Here is a 23,553-nt window from a genome sequence, read left to right on the forward strand (position 1 = left end):
TAACACAGCAAAGTTGTGCAATTAGTGAAATAACATAACATGGTTGTGTGATGCTATTATACAAGGGTTTATAAGAGAGGGAGAAAGAGAAACAGCAAAGTGAGAGTGAGAGAACACGACAGAAAGGGTGTGTGTGACAGTGCGTGCTAAAACAGAGGTACAGACACTGTACCATGCCCTGAAGTGATGTGAAAGCGTGCACCTGTACAACATAAAAAATAAAATAAAAACAGTTCCCCTGATAACAAGTGAATCAGAACAACATGAGGACCAGAGTCCACAACACTGCTTTCCTCACTACACCAATATTTACACTAAACATGCTGCACTGGGACGTTCTGTTCCTCGGTGCCTCTTAAGACTCCCCATTTGTTATGGTGTCTATTTCATGATGACCTCTCTCCTGCTCTTTCTCTGTTCCTCAACTGTAGCTCTGCTGGGATTAACACATAACTACCTGATGTTGATGTACAGTACCAGTCAAAAGTTTGGACTGACCTACTCATTTCAAGGGTTTTTCTTTATTTTTTACAATTTTCTACATTGTTTAATAATAGTGAAGACATCAAAACTATGAAATCACACATATGGAATCATGTAGTAACCAAAACGTGTTAAACAAATCAAAGTATATTTTATATTTGAGATTCTTCAAAGTAGCCACCCTTTTCCTTGACTGCTTTGCACACTCTTGGCATTCTCTCAAGAAGCTTGACCTGGAATGCTTTTCAACAATCTTGAAGGAGTTCACACAAATGCTGAGCACTTGTTGGCTGCTTTTCCTTCACTCTGTCCATCTCATCCCAAACCATTTCAATTGGGTTGGGGTTGGGTGATTGTGGAGGCCAGGTCATCTGATGCAGCACTCCATCACTCTCCTTCTTGGTCAAATAGCCCTTACAAAGTCTGGAGGTGTGTTGGGTCATTGTCCTGTTGAAAAACAAATGATAGTCCCACTAAGCCCAAACCAGATGGGATGGCGTATCGCTGCAGAATGCTGCAGTAGCCAAACTGGTTAAGTATGCCTTGAATTCTAAATACATCACAGACAGTCTCTCCAGCAAAGCACCATCACACCTCCTCCTCCATGCTTCATGGTGGGAACCACACATACGGAAATCATTCGTTCACCTACTCTGTGTTCCACAAAGACACGGCGGTTGGAAAGAAAAATATAACATTTGGACTCCTCAGACCAAAAGGACAGATTTCCACCAGTCTAATATCCATTGCTCATGTTTCTTAGCCCAAGCAAGTCTTGTCTTCTTATTGATGTCCTTTAGTAGTGCTTTCTTTGCAGCAATTCTACCATGAAGGCCTGCTTAACACAGTCTCCTCTGAACAGTGGATGTTGAGATGTGTCTGTTACTTGAACTCTGAAGCATTTATATGGGCTGCAATCTGAGGTGAAGTTAACTCTAATGAACTTATCCACTGCAACAGAGGTAACACTGGGTCTTCCTTTCCTGTGGCGGTCCTCATGAGAAACAGTTTCATCATAACACTTGATGGTTTTTGCGACTGCACATCAAGAAACTTTAAAAGTTCTTGAAATTTTCTGTATTGACTGACCTTTACGTATTAAAGTAATGACAGACTGTTGCCTCTGTTTGCTTATTTGAGCTGTTTTTGCCATAATATGGACTCTTTTACCAAATAGGGCTATCTTCTGTATACCACCTCTACCATGTCACAACACAACTGATTGGCTCAAATGCATTAAGGAAAGAAATTCCACCAATTCACTTTAACAAGGCGCACCTGTTAAATGAAATGGATTGCAGGTGACTTCCTCATGAAGCTGGTTGAGAGAATGCCAAGAGTAAGCAAAGCTGTTATCAAGGCAAAGGGTGTCTACTTTGAAGTCACTCAAATATAAAATATATTTGTTTACTACATGATTCCATGTGGTATTTCATAGTTGTGATGTCTACAATATAGAAAATAGTAAAAATAAAGAAAACGCTGGAATGAGTAGGTACTGTACATATGCAAACATGATCCATGACTGAGTTCATCAGGAAGTGCATAGGAGATGTTGTACCCACTGTGACTATTAAAACCAACCCTAACCAGGGACCGTGGATAGATGACAGCATTCGCGCAAAACTGAAAGCGCAAACCACCGCATTTAACCATGGCAAGGTGACTGGGAATATGGTTGAATACAAACAGTGTAGTTATTCCCTCCATAAGGAAATCAAACAGGGAAAACGTCAGTACAGAGACAAAGTGGAGTCGCAATTCAACGGCTCAGACACGAGACGTATGTGGCAGGGTCTACAGACAATCACGGACTACAAAGAGAAAACCAGCCACGTCGCAGACACCGACGTCTTGCTTCCGGACAAGCAAAACAACTTCTTCACCCACTTTGAGGCTAACACAGTGCCAACAACGTCGCCTGCTACCAAGGACTGTGGGCTCTTCTTCTCTGTGGCCGATGTGAGTAAGACATTTAGATGTGTTAACCCTCGCAAGGTTGCCGGCCCAGACAGCATCCCTAGCCGCGTCTTCAGAGCATGCACAGACCAGCTGGCTGGAGTGTTTACGGACGTATTCAATCTCTCCCTATCCCAGTCTGCTGTCCTCACCTGCTTCAACATGTCCACCACTGTTGCTGTACCCAAGAAAGCAAAAGTAACTGAACTAAATGACTATCGCCCCGTAGCACTCACTTCTGAGAGACAAGTCAAGGATAATATCACCTCTACCTCACCTGACACCCTAGACCCACTTCAATTTGCTTACCGCACCAATAGATCCACAGACGATGCAATCGCCATCGCACTGCACACTACCGTATCCCATCTGGACAAGAGGAATACCTATGTAAGAATGCTGTTCATTGACTATAGCTCAGCATTCAACACCATAGTACCCTCCAAGCTCATCATTAAGCTCGAGGCCGTGGGTTTGAACCTCGCCCTGTGCAACTGGGTCCTGGACTTCCTGACGGGCCGCCCCCAGGTAGTGAAGGTAGGAAACAACATCTCCACTTTGCTGATCCTCAACACGGGCCCCACAACGATGCATGCTCAGCCCCATCCTGTACTCCCTTTTCACCCTCGACTGCGTGGCCACGCATGCCTCCAACTCAATCATCAAGTTTGCAGACGACACAACAGTAGTCGGCCTGACTCCCAACAATGATGAGACAGCCTACAGGGAGGAGGTGAGGGCCCTGGAAGTGTGGTGCCAGGAAAATAACCTCTCACTCTACCTCAACAAAACTAAGGAGATGATCGTGGACTTCAGGAAACAGCAGAGGGAGCACCCCCTATCCACATCAATGGGACCGCAGTGGAGAAGGTGGAAAGCTTCAAGTTCCTTGGCGTACACATCACGGACAAACTGAAATGGTCCACGCACACAGACAGTGTGGTGAAGAAGGCGCAACAGCGCCTCTTCAACCTCAGGAGGCTGAAGAAATTTTACTTGGCACCTACAACCCTCACAAAATTCTACAGGTGCACAATAGAGAGCTTCCTGTCGGGCTGTATCATCGCCAGGTACGGCAAATGCACCACCCGCAACCGCAGGGCTCTCCAGAGGGTGGTGCGGTCTGCCCAACACAGCACCGGGGGCAAACTACCTACCCTTCAGGACACCTACAGTACCCGATGTCACAGGAAGGCCAAAAAGATAATCAAGGACAACAACCAACCGAGCCACTGCCTGTTCACCCCGCTATCATCCAGAAGGCGAGGTCAGTACAGGTGCATCAAAGGTGGGACCGAGAGACTGAAAAACAGCTTCTATCTCAAGGCCATCAGACTGTTAAATAGCCACCACTAGCACATTAGAGGCTGCTGCCCTATATACATAGACTTTAAATCACTGGCCACTTTAATAATTGGAACACAAATCACTTGAACAATGTTTACATATTTTGCATTACTCATCTCATATGTATATACTGTATTCTATACTATTTACTGTATCTTAGTCTATGCCGCTCTGACATTGCTCATCCAAAAATTTATATATTCTTAATTCCATTCCTTTACTTTAGATTGTGTGTATTGTTAGATATTACTTGTTAGATATTACTGCACTGTTGGAGCTAGAAACACAAACATTTCGCTACACCCACAATAACATCTGCTAAACACGTGTATTTGACACTTTTTTGTTGTTGATATCAACAGGGAGGCAGGTGTGTGTGTTATGCAATTCACAGCTATGGACTACTATATCAATAAAGTCAATGACATACCACGTAGACCTCCACAAGCAGAATCCTATTAAGACATTCAGTGCTTGGTGCTTTCTTGGGAAGCATTATGAGAGATGAGTGACCTTTGAGATGGCACATTTCTAGACTTGCGTCAGAGCTGTGCTGACCTCGGTGCTAAAGAAATAACCCATTGTGTCATACACTGTGGTAGCTCCTACACACAGCACTCCCATGCATTGGGAACACACACACACACCCTCCTCTCCAACGCTAGTTACTTTGTTTTGATGAATAATACCCAGTGTGTGTTGAGATTAGTGTGATGCTTACCTTGCAGATAGTCAGCCAGATCGCCACCGTTGCAGTACTGTGGGGAGGAACAAGACAAACAAAACCATTCTATTAACTGGCTGTGGAAGAACAACATGGATTAACAGTATCAAGCTGTGTGTGTGTGCGAACGTGCGTGTGTTGTGTGTGACCACAAAGCCCAGATAACGATGGGTCTCATCAATTAATCTGATGAATGGCTGTGCTGTTATCAGTACTGACAGTCTCTGTTAATCCTGGCATTAGTCAACACAGAGAATGGAAAGGAGAGTAGTCCAAGAAAGACAGAGAGAGTTAGTGAGAGAGTTAGAGAAAAGGTATAAGGGAGAAGGGGAAAGAAAGTGGAGGAGAAAGAGGGCAGCTAGGTGGTAGGAAAATGTATGCTAGCCTCTACCCCATGTCTGTCCACCATTTCCAGTTCTGTCAGTTGAACCACCAATTAAATCCTGTTGGTTACCAGAGCTTCCACTGATCAAAGCATTGGTTTGATCTGGCCTTAAAGAGCCTCTGCCTTATCAGTGACCGATAGGATCTGACTCCAGTTCAGTTTATTACCACACCATGTTGTTTAGCCTTTGTACAGGGAAATCAATTACAGCTCAGATCCTTATATTGACACATGGATGGAGGGAGAGACATGCTCTGTGTGCATTCCAATCAGTTTACTGCAAGCAGCAGAGGCATGGAGCAGAGTTTAAATCCGACATTCTTAGGGATCCACCATAACCACATAATGCTAAGGTAATATCCATATATTTAACTCTCATGGGAGTGCCCACGTTGATTGCTCTAAGGTTATGGGATGCCATGATTTGTTTTCTGTGTGAGGATAATCATTTATGAGGCACACCTAACATACTGCATATTAATAATGTTCGCTCAAAAAAAGAGATTGCTTTGTTTCATACAGAGAGTCAATGTTGCAGCTGAAACGGCAGTGTTTCCCCTAAAACAGTTTCCTTTTCAATGTGTTCCTACCGGTGCCAAAATGCTGGAGTGTGAGCCCTGAGCACTGACTGCTTAATAAGTAATAATACATCTGATCCCTCTTCTAACCTGAGTAAGACAAGCCTTTCTTACTAGGCAAAACAAGCAGTCTGGCAAACACCATCCAGATTAGCATCCATGCTAGCCTACTGTCGATGCTATCTATGCTCATCTCTCTGGTAGGGGTAAACATTGATTAAGCAGCCTGCTAGCTAGAAGACCAAAGCCAGATTTATGCATGTTTCTTTTCCTGTGCCAGGAGACCCCGCCTCCTTAGTGTCAGTGTGGCTCTCAGAACACAGCGGTATCTACAACAAGCTAGAACACCCCAGGTAGGCCAAGGTAACAGGTACCAGGGTCCCATGACACCTTGCACAGCCAGTTAGCTTAACAGCAGCAAGAATATTAGAAGGGGCAGAATAAGTATTACATGGCTAAATATAAAGCAAATGAACAATGTTTTGCTCTTGGATAACAGAATTCCTTGAAATTGGGTTGTGGGTGTACAGGTATAATTTTAAAGGGCTACTTAAAGTGTCATATAGTTTGTTTCTTTCCTTCAGGCGGTTTGTGGAATTTTTTGGTCTTGAGCAATGAGAGGGAGAGAGGAAAGAAGGAGGGGGGAGGGGAGAGGCAGAGTGAGGACAGGAGCACACTGGGTTTGCAGGCTCTCATACGTGGAGAGAGAGCATAGGGGAAGGGCGGGTAATTAAGCAGAGTAAGACAGACAGCGAGAGAGGGGAGAGGTATCAACACAAAGGCAGAGACCCTGGCAGCCTACAGGCAGCTCGGTAGAAGAGGTTGCATGCTGATAGTGACACTCCACCTACCTCCATGACCAGGAACACAGAGTTGGGAGTTTCCTGGAAGACAGGAGAGAAACAACATGGGTTAGAGTGATCATCTCTCACAACACCTGTCACATCCACTACATAGAGGAACAGCTTCGTCACAGACGGACATGTCTGTATGGCGCAGACAGATATAGCCTACATATACTGTATAGATGGATCATATGTGTACAGTACAGACAATAGGATTCCTTTGCCACCCAGCATGATGAACTGAAGCCCATAGCATAACTGATCCACTGATCTGGATTGGATCCGTACAGTACAATCAATACCTGGCTCCAATCTAGACACATTGACACCCTCATCCTCCATCTCATACTGTGCGACCTACATGGGGTTAAGATCAAATTGGCGCCCCTCAAGAAAACGTGCCGTCCTTAGTGAACCCCTCACCTCCAAGCTGTGTCGTGCTACAGTCGACATTTTTGAGGGGAGAGGAATGGAGTTTATTACACAACAGGTCCAAGTGGAGGTTGTTTTGGTGTGTGTGTGTTCGGGATATTGGGTTCAAGGGAACTGGGCAAGGTGACAGATATAGGAGCCATCTTGTCAACATGGTGATGCAGGAGCAAAGAAGATGCTGGACAGGAGCCAAAGTAACCCAAGCAGGCCTCCAGGTTAAGCAAGCTCACATGTATTTGGGGGGTGTTTGGGTGTGTGTTTGCGCATGTGTGTGGTGTCAGGTTGATGGTACTGCAGCATACGGCAGATTAAGCATCTTGGCGTGTGCATCAAGTTCTCATCAACAACACAATTGTCGTCACACATTTTCCAATCCCTTCAGTGCCATTCTAAGTAGGCTATCTATGATTAGATTCAGAAATGTTTCTTGTGACATGACCAGGCAAAAACCATTTCCAAATTTGAAGGAAACAGCCTGCCACATGAAAGGCTTCTTTCCTTTCTAAGCAGCGTATGAGTTCAAATACATTTTATAGCATTATTTTCTGTATACCGTACTAACAAATCAATGCGTCTCAAAATCAATTCCTTGACTACCAACTGCCATACTAGTCAGTTACTGGACTGCATTACTCTCTGGTTCTAATGGTCTCTCAGCCAAGGTTTCCAGATAGAGAGCAACCACAACACCCACCCATTAATTCCACTTCAGCTCCTTTCTATCTGCTGACCTGTCAGCCTGCACCAGGCTTATTGGCTGGGCCCCCTCCTCCCTGGCCAATCCCATTGGCTCGTTGCTGTGGATACTAGGATAATGGGATTCTGGCCGGTGTGTGTGTGTTTGTGGTGGCTGGTCTTGGCCTGGGGAAGATTACATAACGAGCTGTTTTCAGCCCCTGCTCTATGCTGGTTGATGGGGACTAGGAGAGGAAGAATAGGAGGAGAGGAAAGAAGGGTGTTGGCCAGGCTGGACACTGTCCTGGAGGGTAATTGATACGTGAGAGGTACAAATACAGGACAGCCTCACCCCCTTTAACCTCCAGCCCTCAGTAGGTTGACAATGTTCATTGAACTGTCTATGCCACCATAAAATCATTCCTACTATAGAGTCCAAAACCTCTTCCATGGTCCAAATCTAGACTAAGTGGCATTCAGTATTTTCTAAGGCAGTGGTTGGTTACAGCTGTTATTAGCAACACATTTACCACAAGAGAGAAGACACCAAATGAGTCAGAATGTACTGTGACACAAAACACTATCTGTTAAAGAATTTATGGACCTTGGACAAACACACAAGACCAACTGCTAACAGGGTTATTCTACATAACCCTCCTTCCTCAAAGGAATACACCACAACTAAAAACAGAAGCATAAACAATTCTGCTTCCTGCTATCCAACATCAGCAGCCCCTCACGCAAGCAGACATATTCCACTTATAAAAGCATTTCACAATCTTTCTAAAAACACAGTCACGAGGCGATCCAGTCAGAGTTATGCCACAAACAAGCTTTGAGCGATGCTCTTCCAGAAAATACTAGAAGGAACAGTACTACATCAGCTCGAAGAAATTTGGTCTTGAGGGAAACTCAAAACATCCCCCAAAGATTTTCCACCGCTTCAGCCCTCCACCTCACAGAAATGTTCAGAATGCCAACACAACTCTAGAGCCAGGCCAAAACAACAACGTATTCTTAGTGTGTCTGTCCTGTTTGTTGCGTCACATGGTAGACTGAGTCCTGGGCTACATAGGAACGAAGGGGCAAGGTAACAGCGGGAGAAGAGAGGGGGCCGGCTGGGCTCAGTTTAAAATTGTTGAGGACATTAGAGAATAGGGTTCTAAATGTGGACTGGAAATCCACTCGGCACACATCTGTTACGCAAATTCAGAGTAATCCTTAGCATTCTGAGAACCAAGAATCTAGCCTAGTCTAATATTACTGCACGCTATATACATAGCTGTGTCACACACTATGAGACACACTGTGGTGATTAATTAAGCAATAAGGCAAAAGGGGATGTGGTATACGGCCAATATACCACAGCTCAGGGCTGTTCTTACGCACGACGCAACGTAGAGTGCCTGGACACAGCCCTTAGCCGTGGTATATTGGCCATATATCACAACCCCCGAGGTGCCTTATTGCTATTATAAACTGGTTACCAACGTAATTAGAGCAGTAAAAAGTTGCGTTTTGTCATACCCGTGGTATACGATATACCACGGCTTTCAGCCAATCAGCATTCAGGGCTCAAACCACCCAGTTTATAATATGATGTATGTTATGATGATTACAGGGTGCTGAGAGAGCGTTGTTCTGTTAATGTGTTTCAAAGGCAGGGTGAACCGTTTGAGCAGCAGGGGACATATTGTGTTGTTAGTGGTGGCACGGGACCCGTTGGTGTTTTCATCACACGTGTGCGCAATACACACACACACACACACACACACACACACACACACACACACACACACACACAGTGGTGATCTACTCGCAGTTGAAGGGCATAGGCTGTCCCTATGGGAGAACCTAATGTCCTGCAAAGGCATCACATCGGAGACAACCTGGCACTGTCCCTCTATGAGCTCATCGTTTAGGTCACGAGTGTCCAGAAATTAGGCCAACTAAGAAGAGGTATTCCTCTCCTTAGACCAAGACAAGACAGACCTATACAATAAAGAATGTTAGGAAAATATTGACTCAGACTGTTGTCAGAAAAGCATAATGAAATTAGATGCCTCTAGCATAACACTTTCTCCTTGCTTGATACATATGGAAAGTTAAAATCCTATAACCAAATATACTTGAGTGTGTGTGTGCTTGTCAAATAACACAAAGCTAAATCATTTTCCCTCTCTCGGGGCAAACAAAGCGCACACAAACTACCCCCAGCTGTTCTAAGACCTACAGTATTCTACTTTACCATCCCGTCAGCTGTTCTAAGACCAACAGTATTCTACTTTACCATCCCGTCAGCTGTTCTAAGACCTACAGTATTCTACTTTACCATCCCGTCAGCTGTTCTAAGACCTACAGTATTCTACTTTACCATCCCGTCAGCTGTTCTTAGACCTACAGTATTCTACTTTACCATCCCGTCAGCTGTTCTAAGACCAACAGTATTCTACTTTACCATCCCGTCAGCTGTTCTAAGACCTACAGTATTATACTTTACCATCCCGTCAGCTGTTCTAAGACCTACAGTATTCTACTTTACCATCCCGTCAGCTGTTCTAAGACCAACAGTATTCTACTTTACCATCCCGTCAGCTGTTCTAAGACCTACAGTATTATACTTTACCATCCCGTCAGCTGTTCTAAGACCTACAGTATTCTACTTTACCATCCCGTCAGCTGTTCTAAGACCTACAGTATTCTACTTTACCATCCCGTCAGCTGTTCTAAGACCTACAGTATTCTACTTTACCATCCCGTCAGCTGTTCTTAGACCTACAGTATTCTACTTTACCATCCCGTCAGCTGTTCTAAGACCAACAGTATTCTACTTTACCATCCCGTCAGCTGTTCTAAGACCTACAGTATTATACTTTACCATCCCGTCAGCTGTTCTAAGACCTACAGTATTATACTTTACCATCCCGTCAGCTGTTCTAAGACCTACAGTATTATACTTTACCATCCCGTCAGCAGTTCTAAGACCTACAGTATTCTACTTTACCATCCCGTCAGCTGTTCTAAGACCTACAGCATTATACTTTACCATCCCGTCAGCAGTTCTAAGACCTACAGTATTCTACTTTACCATCCCGTCAGCAGTTCTAAGACCTACAGCATTATACTTTACCATCCCGTCAGCTTTTTTCCCACCTTTTCTTTATATATGAAAAGGTATTGCCGGTATCAAAACCTAAAATTTACGCCAAACGACCTAGTCGCTGTAAATGAGAATGTATTCTCAGTCAATTTACCTGGTAAAATAAAGGGTTAAATAACATAAATAACAATTATTTCGATAAAGTTCTGCCTATGGCTTAGAATGACACATATCCATAATGCTGAGGCGGCATTGGCACACATTACGCTCTTAAACTCTTGCAAGCGTGGGGGCTCATCTTGATGAATCAATCTGACAGATTGAATATTGGTTAGACTACAATTAGGCTGGGGAAATGTTAAATTGAGGTGAGTGACGCTCATGATCATCTTGTCTAGTTGGGTCATTTATTACAACATTTTGCCATGTTATGTAGTTTAACAAGTGGATTATTTTGCTCTTCACTTGCAGTCGCTTAGTAGCCTAGGCCAACTCCCAACCAAAAGCCTGCAACTCCACTGGCTTGTCTGATAATCAATCAATGTGATTTTGTTTAACTGAATCTCCGTCTGTATAGGCTATTTGGATCATTGGTTTCTGTCTGGGCAAATATTGTAAGACGTGGTGGTAAAACGAATCTATCACTGATCAGAAACATTTAGCATGCAGTAACGTAGCCTAAATCAAGAGTAAGCCTATTATTTTACTCATTCGCGTATAGGCAACTCCAAAAGCCTGCAGAGGTTGTGAAATATATACACCAGACTCACATGCTTTTGAAAATAGGACTGCTATTATTTTCTATCAGTATCATGACGAAGATAAGAACCTACACATGCGCCTTAAAACCTGTCTGGGATAGGGGGCAGTATTTTCACGTCCGGATAAAAAAACGTACCCAATTTAAACTGGTCACTACTCTTGCCCAGAAACGAGAATATGCATGTTATTAGTAGATTTGGATAGAAAACACTCTGAAGTTTCTAAAACTGTTTGAATGGTGTCTGTGAGTATAACAGAACTCATATGGCAGGCACAGACCTGAGAAGATTCCAAGCAGGAAATGGCCTGTCTGCGAATTTATAGTCCTTCTGTTGCTTCTCTATCGAAACTACAGTATCCGAGCTGTTACGTGACACTTTCTAAGGCTTCCATTGGCTCTCTAAAGCCTTCAGAAACCGGATTGAGGCATCTCCTGTCTCTGGGCAGATAACAGGAGCACAGTTTGTCAGTGGACTGCCTGGTGACTAAGAGATTGGAGATGCGAATTCACGAGATCACGCCATTTTTTCGTTGTCTCTTTGAATGAATACAGCATTGTCCGGTTGGAATATTATCGCTATTTTACGAGAAAAATAGCATAAAAATTGATTTTAAACAGCGTTTGACATGCTTCTAAGTACGGTAATGGAACATTTACAATTTTATTGTCTGGAAATGCGCTCGCGCGTTACCCTTTGGATAGTGACCTGAACGCACGAATAAAACGGGGGTATTTGGACATAACTATGGATTATTTGGAACAAAAACAACATTTGTTATGGAAGTAGCAGTCCTGGGGGTGCATTCTGACGAAGAACAGCAAAGGTAATACCATTTTTCTAATAGTAATTCTGAGTTTAGTGAGCCCCGAAGTTGGCGGGTGTCTGAATAGCTAGCCTGTGATGGCTGAGCTATGTACTCAGAATATTGCAAAATGTGCTTTCGCCGAAAAGCGATTTTAAAATCTGAAATAGCGATTGCATAAAGGAGTTCTGTATCTATAATTCTTAAAATAATTGTTATGTATTTTGTCAACGTTTATGATGAGTAATTTAGTAAATTCACCGGAAGTTTTGGGTGGGAATGCTAGTTCTGAACATCACATGCTAATGTAAAAAGCTGGTTTTTGATATAAATATAAACTTGATTGAACAAAACATGCATGTATTGTATAACAATGTCCTAGGAGTGTCATCTGATGAAGATCAAAGGTTAGTGCTGCATTTAGCTGTGTTTTGGGTTTTTGTGACATATATGCTTGCTTTGAAAATGGCTGTGTGATTATTTTTGGCTGTGTACTCTCCTAAACAATCTAATGTTTTGCTTTCGCTGTAAAGCCTTTTTGAAATCGGACAATGTGGTTGGATTAACGAGAGTCTTATCTTTCAAATGGTGTAAAATAGTCGTATGGTTGAAAAATTGAAATTATTGCATTTTTGAGGTATTTGTATTTCGCGCCGCGTTCTTCTATTGGATATTTGGCGAGGCGTTCCGCTAGCGGAACGTCTAGATGCAAGAGGTTATTAACAAAGTGAAAGGATTTGCTTTGAATAAAAATATAAACGCAACCTGTAAAGTGTTGGTCCCATGTTTCATTAGCTGAAATAAAAGATCCCAGAAATGTTCCATATGCACAAAATGCTTATTTCTCTTAGAAGCTGATTAAACAGCATAATCATTACACGGGTGCACCTTGTGCTGGGGACAATAAAAGGCCACTAAAATGTGCAGTTTTGTCACACAACACAATGCCACAGATGTCTCAAATTTTGAGGGAGTGTACATTAGCATGCTGACTGCAGGAATGTCCCCAGAGCGGTTGCCAAAGAATTGAATGTTCATTTGTCTGCCAAAAGCCGCCTCCAATGTTGTTTTAGAGATTTTGGCAATACGTCCAACAGGCCTCACAACCGCAGGCCACATGTATGGCGCCATGTGGGCGAGCAGTTTGCTGATGTAAACATTGTAAACAGAGTGCCCCATGGCAGTGGTGGGGTTATGATATGGGCAGGCATAACATACGGACAACGAACACAATTTTATCGATGGCAATTTGAATGCACAGAGATACCGTTACGAGATCGAGACCCATTGTCGTGCCATTCATTCCCTGCCATCACCTCATGTTTCAGCATGATAATGCACGGACTATGTCGCAAGGATCTGTACACAATTCCTGGAAGCTGAAAATGTCCCAGTTCTTCAATGGCCTGCATACTCACTCGTTGAGCATGTTTGGGATGCTCTGGGACGATGTGTACAACAGCGTGTTTCAGTTCCCACAACAGCGTGTTTCAGTTCCCGCCAATAACCACCAACTTTGTAAAGCCATTGAAGAGGAGTGGGACAACATTCCACAGGTCACAATCAACAGCCTGATCAACTATGCAAAGGAGATGTGTCGCGCCGCATGAGACAAATGGTGGTCACACCAGATACTGACTGATTTTCTGATCCACTCCCCTACTTAAAAAAAAGAAATTATAAAGTATCTGGGACCAACAGATGCATATCTGTATTCCCAGTCATGTGAAATTCAGAGATACATTTATTTCAAGACCTTTGAAATTGTTGCATGTTACGTTTATATTTTTTATGATGTATATTCTCAATGTATTTATTAAAATACACCCCCACCCACATCTGCACACCACTACTAACACTCGTCCCCGGCATGCACACGAGAGGTATAAAAAGGTGTATGCAGGCAGAAATGTGGTAAAAATGGGCCTAGTTGTAAGGGGAGTCAAATAAATATTGCCCACATTTTTCTTTTTTTTACAAGCAAAATACCTTAAATCCAATGTGAAAGCAGTATGTGTGTGCGTGGGAGATTTGAGTGTTCTGGGTGTGAGTTTCTAACTCAGTGGAGGCTGCTGAGGGGAGGATGGCTCATATTAATGGCTGGAAAGGAGCAAATGGAATGGCATTAAACACATGGAAATGTGTTTGATGTACAGTGCATTCGGAAAGTATTCAGACCGCTTTACTTTTCACACGTTTTGTTAGTGGGTGCAGCTTTAAAAGTTGTGTCATACTGCATTCTGTGGCACGTTATCTAATTGTCAGCCATTTTTTCTGTTAATGCAAGTTAGTGCTAGTTTAAACACCAGAGGACCTCTTTGAGAAGCGTTTGATAGTCTTCCATTGCTTAATTCATTTGATTTAATATTATGGTGTTTCTATTCCATGAAAACCGAAAAACCCTCTGGGTAAAGTCAGACCGTTTCTTTCTCGGTGCCTACACCGGACGTTCAGGCCGAGTAGTAGGGTTGATTTGAGCGTTCTGGCCTTACAACGGCAGTCAAGCACTCAAGCTAACATTGGCTAGCATGCTAGCTACTTCCAGAAACAAATGAGACCACTCTGACCATTTTACTCGCCCTAGCAGAGTTGGTTAGGCAGTTTTCATGTTAACCAGAGTGTTGGTGACTGTAACTGTGCTGCTGGAAACAATTTAATTATGCTTTTTTGCCGACGTTTACTGACACCGACCATATTCAACGGGTGTTGAGCGGTCGTAAATTCATTATTCTGCGCTCTGGTACACTCAGATGAGAGTGCTCTGAAATCGGAGTAGATAGCCAGAGCGAATTTACGAAAGCACCCGAATGTCCATTGAGAACGAACAACGACTACCATTTACCTAAGCTAAGAATGACGGGAATAATCATGTCAATAAACGTTGGGTAGTTAGATAGCCTATAGTTAATATACTGTCAAGTTTGATGTATAACTACTAACGTTAGGTAGATAACTAACATACCGGTACATACTGCTGTAATATGCTATGTTGTTCGTAAGGACAGCGTAGCTAACAAATTGTCAGCCAACATAACGTGTAAGGTAACTTATTTGAAAAAGTAATTACTTTATTACATTGAGTAGCAAGCTACCGCGAGGACGCGCTCTATTCACTCTGAGACTTGAGCATGCTTTTGGTGCACAGTCGATAGCGCTGCACTTCGGGCAAGAAGGTTGAGGGTTCAAAACCTGCTCCCTGCTTGTTTCATTTGAAGTCGTGCACAATTATCAGTTTATATTGCTCATTCATTGTCAGTTAGACACACAGTAGTGCATTGGGACCCAAAAGCATAAATCAGTGCTCTAACTCTCCCTTGGTCGTTAGGGCAAATCTGGTCTGTGATAGGACTGGGGTTTTTCCACACCTAGCTCGGCTATTAGACTATTCTCTAGTAAAGGTTGAATAGTCTATTGTTCAGCTATTAGCTTCCCTCCCCAACTTGCAACAAATGGATGTCTTTTTGTTGAGAGAAAAACTTTATTTAATTTCGCTATCAATCACACTCCATTTTGGCAATTTTTGGAGTGTCCGTTTGGCTACAACCAATACTGTTCAGCCTTTCTTTCCGACACAAAGGAAGTCATAGCGGACACCTACGAAGGACTGTGTGATGATGGAATCTCAGGTAAGCAGCACTGGATGTTCTTCCGTCCAACTTCCACATAGCTAGTAGTTAGCTCCTACGATTCAGTGTCGGTTCATAACGTTCTACTGTATTACATATATACCGTAGAATGATAAATCATGCAATTATTCTTCTCAAGCTAACCAAACACATTTAGCTAAGAATGCCTGTTCTCACCATTTTCAGTTGAATTCATCTAACTTTCTTTCATGTCAACTCATAAGCAGGCCATGTCCTATTTGTTTCATAGTCAATATATAATGATACATCATGACAGTGTAATGGTTAGCTTATTTACATTTTTACAGAAGGATGAATGAACACAATGTCTGTCAGGGACTGCTATTCTGATATGTCAGATGAAGTGTTAGACCAGAAAGTCAGGGCCATTAAGGCAAGGATGCCCCACGCAGGCTTTAGAATGGTCAAAGGAAGTCTCCAAGCAATGGGCCATCGTGTACAATGGTGAAGAGTTAGGGAGTCTTTGCAGCGTATAGATGGTGCAGGTATCATTGCCAGAATGATCCAGCTTGGTTGCATTGTTCGGCAAAAATACTCTGTCCCTGCTCCCCAGTCTCTCATCCACACTGATACAAATCATAAATTGACAAAGGTACTAAGATGTACACTGCTCAAAATAATAAAGGGAACACAAACAACACATCCTAGATCTGAATGAAAGAAATAATCTTATTAAATACTTTTTTCATTACATAGTTGAATGTGCTGACAACAAAATCACACAAAAATAATCAATGGAAATCCAATTTATCAACCCATGGAGGTCTGGATTTGGAGTCACACTCAAAATTAAAGTGGAAAACCACACTACAGGCTGATCCAACTTTGATGCAATGATCTTAAAACAAGTCAAAATGAGGCTCAGTAGTGTGTGTGGCCTCCACGTGCCTGTATGACCTCCCTACAACGCCTGGGCATGCTCCTGATGAGGTGGCGGATGGTCTCCTGAGGGATCTCCTCCCAGACCTGAACTAAAGCATCCGCTAACTCCTGGACAGTCTGTGGTGCAACGTGACGTTGGTGGATGGAGCGAGACATGATGTCCCAGATGTGCTCAATTGGATTCAGGTCTGGGGAACAGGCGGGCCAGTCCATAGCATCAATGCCTTCCTCTTGCAGGAACTGCTGACACACTCCAGCCACATGAGGTCTAGCAATGTCTTGCATTAGGAGGAACCCAGGGCCAACCGCACCAGCATATGGTCTCACAAGGGGTCTGAGGATCTCATCTCGGTACCTAATGGCAGTCAGGCTACCTCTGTGCGGCCCCCCAAAGAAATGCCACCCCACACCATGACTGACCCACTGCCAAACCGGTCATGCTGGAGGATGTTGCAGGCAGCAGAACGTTCTCCATGGCGTCTCCAGACTCTGTCACGTCTGTCACGTGCTCAGTGTGAACCTGCTTTCATCTGTGAAGAGCACAGGGCGCCAGTGGCGAATTTGCCAATCTTGGTGTTCTCTGGCAAATGCCAAACGTCCTGCACGGTGTTGGGCTGTAAGCACAACCCGCACCTGTGGACGTTGGGCCCTCATACCACCCTCATGGAGTCTGTTTCTGACCGTTTGAGCAGACACATGCACATTTGTGGCCTGCTGGATGTCATTTTGCAGGGCTCTGGCAGTGCTCCTGCTGCTCCTCCTTGCACAAAGGCGGAGGTAGCGGTCCTGCTGCTGGGTTGTTGCCCTCCTACGGCCTCCTCCACGTCTCCTGATGTACTGGCCTGTCTCCTGGTAGCGCCTCCATGCTCTGGACACTACGCTGACAGACACAGCAAACCTTCTTGCCACAGCTCGCATTGATGTGCCATCCTGGATGAGCTGCACTACCTGAGCCACTTGTGTGGGTTGTAGACTCCGTCTCATGCTACCACTAGAGTGAAAGCACCGCCAGCATTCAAAAGTGACCAAAACATCAGCCAGGAAGCATAGGAACTGAGAAGTGGTCTGTGGTCTCCACCTGCAGAACCACTCCTTTATTGGGTGTGTCTTGCTTATTGCCTATAATTTCCACCTGTTGTCTATTCCATTTGCACAACAGCATGTGAAATGTATTGTCAATCAGTGTTGCTTCCTAAGTGGACAGTTTGATTTCACAGAAGTGTGATTGACTTGGAGTTACATTGTGTTGTTTAAGTGTTACCTTTATTTTTTTGAGCAGTGTATAATGTCTCCATCAAATCTAAGAAGTAATTTTAACTTTTTATTATTACTTATTTGTAGAATAATTTTCAATGATATGAAATTGGAGTTGTTCTTCATCAACTGGTGATACATAAATAATGAAACAGGTTAATAGGTTAAACATTTCACTTTTAATTCCAATGCTTTTTTTCAAGAGACAACATTGTCATCTTTGGCGGTATAGATGGATTTATTTGATGGATTTATTTCAGGTACAGTTGAAGTCGGAAGTTTACATACACCATAGCCAACTACATTTCAACTCCTTTTTCACAATTCCTGACATTTAATCCTAGTAAAAATTCCGTCTTAGGTCAGTTAGGATAACCACTTTATTTTAAGAATGTGAAATGTCAGAATAATAGTAGAGAGAATTACTTATTTCAGCTTTTATTTCTTTCATCACATTCCCAGTGGGTCAGAAGTTTACATACACTCAATTAGTACTTGGTAGCATTGCCTTTAAATTGTTTAACTTGGGTCAAACGTTTCGGGTAGCCTTCCACAAGCTTCCAACAATAAATTGGGTGAATTTTGGCCCATTCCTCCTGACAGAACTGGTGTAATTGAGTCAGGTTTGTAGGCCTCCTTGCTCACACACGCTTCTTCAGTTCTGCTCACAAATTTTCTATGGGATTGAGGTCAGGGCTTTGTGATGGCCACTCCAATACCTTGACTTTGTTGCCCTTAAGCCATTTTGCCACAACTTTGGAAGTACGCTTGAGGTCACTGTCCATTTGGAAGACCCATTTGCGACCAAGCTTCAACTTCCTGACTGATGTCTTGAGATGTTGCTACAATATATCCACATAATTGTCCTTCCTCATGATGCCATCTATTTTGTGAAGTGCACCAGTCCCTCCTGCAACAAAGCACCCCCACAACATGATGCTGCCACGCCCGTGCTTCACGGTTGGGATGGTGTTCTTTGGCTTGCAAGCCTCCCCCTATTTCCTCCAAACATAACGATGGTCATTATGGCCAAACAGTTCTATTTTTGTTTCATCAGACCAGAGGACATGTCTCCAAAAAGTACGATCTTTGTCCCCATGTGCAGTTGCAAACTGTAGTCTGGCATTTTTATGGCCGTTTTGGAGCAGTGGCTTCTTCCTTGCTGAGCGGCCTTTCAGGTTATGTCGATATAGGACTCGTTTACCTGTGGATATAGATACTTTTGTACCCGTTTCCTCCAGCATCTTCACAAGGTTCTTTGCTGTTGTTCTGGGATTGATTTGCATTTTTCGCACCACAGTACGTTCATCTCTAAGAGACAGAACGCATCTCCTTCCTGAGCGGTATGATGGCTGCGTGGTCCCATGGGGTTTATACTTGCGTACTATTGTTTGTACAGATGAACGTGGTACCTCCAGGCATTTGGAAATTGCTCCCAAGGATGAACCAGACTTGTGGAGGTATACCATTCTTTATCTGAAGTCTTGGCTGATTTCTTTTGATTTTTCTATGATGTCAAGCAAAGAGGCACTGAGTTTGAAGGTAGGCCTTGAAATACATCCACAGGTACACCTCCAATTGACTCAAACAATGTCAATTAGCCTATCAGAACTTCCAAAGCAATGACATTTTCTGGAACTTTCCAAGCTGTTTAAAGGCACAGTCAATTTTGTGCATGTAAATTCTGACCCACTGGAATTGTGATACAGTGAATTATAAGTGAAGTAATCTGTCTGTAAACAATTGTTGGAAAAATTACTTGTGTCATGCACAAAGTAATGTCCTAACCGACTTACCAAAACTATTCTTTGTTAACAAGAAATTTGTGGAGTTGTTGAAAAACGAGTTTTAATGACTCCAACATAAGTGTATGTAAACTTCAACTGTAAGTATATTATTTGTATGCATTTGCATATTTCCCATTACCTAATGAACAACCACAATACCATTCTGGTGTTAAGCTGACTGTGCTGTATTGACGTATCCTGAAAATAACATCTGCTGCTTTAGATTGAACATTCATATCTCAGTTATTGTTTTAATATCTACAAAAAATAAGCAATTTTCTTTACTTTCAGAGTGCGAGCTGATCAAGGGGTTGAAAAAGTAGATATTGCCAGATGTATCTTCACTGTCCGAGGAACTGGCCGTAGAAGCCTTATTGTTGGCAAAAGTGTCCATAACCAGAGGTAAGTAAACTGTTCTGTGTTCTTTTTCCTCTCTGCCTGTCTTGTTGTACATGGAACCTGCCTCACATGCATTAATTAAAAAACACTTAAGATGTCTGCTGCTAATTTTCAGATTTACACCACAAACACTCAGCCATTTTGACTGGACTATCAAGCCCGTTGCTGCCAAATTTATATCGTCACTAATACAGATTTGTTTATTTTGAGCATTCCAGATTCAGCAGGTGGAGGACCTGCTTTATCAGGAGGATAATCTGGAAACACTGACAATGGGGTCATTGTTCCTGACATCCCATGCCCCCGTCTACTGAGAATCTTGCTGTGCTGCAACGTCAAGTGAACCCTTCCAACAACTCATCTTTTGGTCAGGACATATACATGTATGCTCTTTGATTAGTTTTGAGTCTCCAGCCTATTTAGGTGCAGTCCTCCCACACTATGTAGGATATTGTTTTAGCCACAGTGCCACTCTTGATAATGGCAAACATTTTTATTTTTTGGAGGAGGGTGAAAGGATAGCAGGCCCAGCTGTCAAAGTGAGAGGGGAGGCTATTCTGGATAAAGCAGGTACTTGTGTGTAGTCTATTTCTTGTGTGCTTTTCTGTCCTCAGAGACAGAGAGCTGTGAAAGCCTGTCTGCAGATTAAGAGGTCCCAATGAAGAGCAGCAGTTCTCAGTCCTGGTCCTGAGTATTATTACTAGTATTATTAAGAGACGCTTTAGATTGAAATACAAACAGAGATGTAGTAGTCCCAGAGTTAATGATCCAAGGTCAGTTTTGCATTTCACCTCCTGATGATTATGATAACTGACCGTGTTAGAATAAAAAAAAAAATAAGCTAAATCATGCTCTCTCTCTATCCATCTGTCTCTCGTCTGCAGGTATGTTTTGATGTGAGAGAGGAAGACAATCCCGCCATGGCCGCCTCACCCGCTCTTAAAATAATCTTCGGGCCGACTGGGAGTCCAAGGATGGTTAGAAGACACCGCTAGAGACACTATGTAATTGTTATGAACTGAGAGAATATTAGGGTGGCACTAATTTATTAATCATAGGCTGTCTTCCCTGCTCCTCTGTTTTACCTCTCTCCCCACCTCATTCTTGTATTTATAATATTACAATTATAATATTTATAATGAATGTATTATGTATTTAGAACACCTGGATAATGAACTTTCAATAAAGCGTTTCACATTCTCCACTGGTTGAAATTAAGTATCTCATTAAGATACTATACCTATCCTGTGTCCTCAGATTAATGCAGATGAAGGGAGATATGCATAGGTGTATTTCTGTATATATGAATTACAAATCAGCCTTTACTTAAATCATGTTTCTAGTCTTATGCATAGTTACAATGTGTAATCATTGATATTCCAGGAGTGGTAAACACTGTTGAAGTGAATAATTGTAATACATACATGCAGATACAGCATCATTCAAAGAATGGAGTTTGATACACCTGGTATTGGATATGACAGAGATTCATACCTGAACCGCACCTGTATTTGCCAAGGAAGAGTACATGATCAGTGAATATATTCAATGTACATGCTACAATGTGGGGATCTCATGCATGGTAATAACTACTGTACATGTATATAGGACTTGCATCCTTGGCACAATAAAGTTACTATATTCTACTCAATCCATAGGCTTCATTAATGCCATTCAATACAACTATGATAGCTGAGGTTCATAGATAGGTTCTGAACTAATATTCATACCAAAGGTTTTAGAGTCCATACACCGATCGGCTACATACTACTGCCTTTGGATGCTACACATTCAAAGGCATAGAGTTATTTTTATCCTCCAATACACAATAAGCAAATAAATAGTTAGCTAGCTATGTTACTTCAGCTGTATTGCATGGCAAATATATGCACGGCAAGCTAACACAATTGCACATTCAATTTGCAGTAAATGCTTCAGCTAGCTAGATTATTTACATCCACTGTTTCACAAGAAGACAGCCATTTTGCTGGTTCTCTCAGGAGTCTCTAAAATATTAAACAACAAGAACTACAAATTCATACTCATGTCATAACACTAGCTAGCTAGCTAGCTAGCTAGCTAGTCAGCTAACTTGCTAAATAGTGATTTTCGGAAATTAACTATGACAAAAAAATATGCACAAACGTTTGTCTCTACATTAACTAACATATTCCTCTCAATTGTACATTTTTGCTTGACTCATGTTACATGTTTACATGTTAGTCATTTAGCAGACGCTCTTATCCAGAGCAACTTACAGTAGAGTGCATACATTTTTATTACATTTTTTAAATACTGGCCCCCCGTGGGAAATGAACCCACAACCCTGGCGTTGCAAGCGTCATGCTCTACCAACTGAGCTACAGTGGGACTCGTCATGACGTTATAACTACTTACATTTGCTTCCACCGTAATGTTTTCTCAGCTATCTTTGCTGAAAAAAAGTCACCAGGGACGGGTGGCTCGCGTCAAATTCGTCATTGGCTTGGTTTTTGCTGTGACATGCACTGTCAACTGTGGGACCCAAATGCATAAGGACTGTTCTAACTCCCCCTTGGTATGACGATAAATGCTTGGCACACCTATTTTGCGGAGTTTATCCTATTCTTCTCTGCAGATCCTCTCAAGCTCTGTCAGGTTGGGTGGGGAGCGTTGCTGCACAGCTATTTTCAGTTCTCTCCAGAGACGTTCAATCGGGTTCAAGTTCAGGCTCTGGCTGGGACACTCAAGGGCATTCAGCGACTTGTTCCGAAGCCACTCCTGCGTTGTTTTGGCAGTGTGCTTAGGGTCGTTGTCCTGTTGGAAGGTGAACCGTCACCCAAGTCTGAGGTCCTGAGTGCTCAGGTTTTCATCAATGACCTCTGTACTTTGCTCTGTTCAGCTTTCCTTCAATCCTCATCCTTCCTTCGAAAGAGTTCAATCTTGGTTTCATCAGACCAGAGAATTTTGTTTATCATGGTCTGAGAGTCCATTAGATGCTTTTTCGCAAACTCCAAGCAGGCGGTCATGTACCTTTTACTGAGGAGTGGCTTCTGTCTGGCCACTCTACCAATAAAGGCCTTATTGCTGGAGTGCTGCAGAGATGGTTGTCCTTCTGGAAAGTTCTACCATCTCTACAGAGAAACTCTGGAGCTCTGTCAGAGTGACCATCGGGTTCTTGGTCACCTCTCTGACCAAGGCCCTTCTCCCCCGATAGCCGGGCTGCCAGCTCTAAGAAGAGTCTTGGTGATTCCAAACTTCTTCCATTTAAGAATGATGGAGGCCACTGTGTTCTTGGGGACCTTCAATGCTGCAGAAATATTTTGGTACCCTGCCCAGACACAATCTTGTCTCAGAACTCTACGGACAATTCTTTCAACCTCATGGCTTGGTTTGTGCTGTGACATGCACTGTCAACAGTGGGAGCTTATATAGACAGGTGTGTGCCTTTGCAAATCATGTCCAATCAATTAAATTTACCACACGTGGACTCCAATCAAGTTGTAGAAAC

At 42.9% G+C, this 23,553-nt stretch overlaps 1 protein-coding gene and 1 long non-coding RNA gene across 5 annotated transcripts in view; one reads left to right on the plus strand and one right to left on the minus strand.

Annotated features, from left to right (window-relative positions):
- LOC115206463 (serine/threonine-protein kinase ULK2) overlaps window positions 1-23,553 on the minus strand; it is an 87,867-nt gene that overhangs the window by 23,404 nt on the left and 40,910 nt on the right. For 2 of the 3 annotated variants that reach the window (XM_029773495.1, XM_029773494.1), the window contains exons 4-5: window positions 6,328-6,360; window positions 4,511-4,547 (exon numbers count right to left, since the gene is read on the minus strand). In XM_029773495.1, the coding sequence (XP_029629355.1) occupies window positions 4,511-4,547; window positions 6,328-6,360 (70 nt within the window). Of the gene's footprint in view, window positions 1-4,510; window positions 4,548-4,904; window positions 4,991-6,327; window positions 6,361-23,553 lie in introns of those variants that run through there. The other variant, XM_029773496.1, reaches the window with a different exon arrangement.
- On the plus strand, window positions 5,074-21,200 carry LOC115206464 (uncharacterized). 2 transcript variants are annotated; one of them, XR_003880801.1, is made up of 3 exons: window positions 5,074-5,251; window positions 19,956-20,836; window positions 20,948-21,200. It is a non-coding gene; the product is annotated as an uncharacterized LOC115206464 (long non-coding RNA). The 2 variants fall into 2 exon arrangements; XR_003880800.1 differs by having other exon boundaries at window positions 19,956-20,066; window positions 20,282-21,200.

Source organism: Salmo trutta, chromosome 13, assembly GCF_901001165.1.
Source record: "Salmo trutta chromosome 13, fSalTru1.1, whole genome shotgun sequence".
NCBI lineage: Eukaryota > Metazoa > Chordata > Actinopteri > Salmoniformes > Salmonidae > Salmo > Salmo trutta.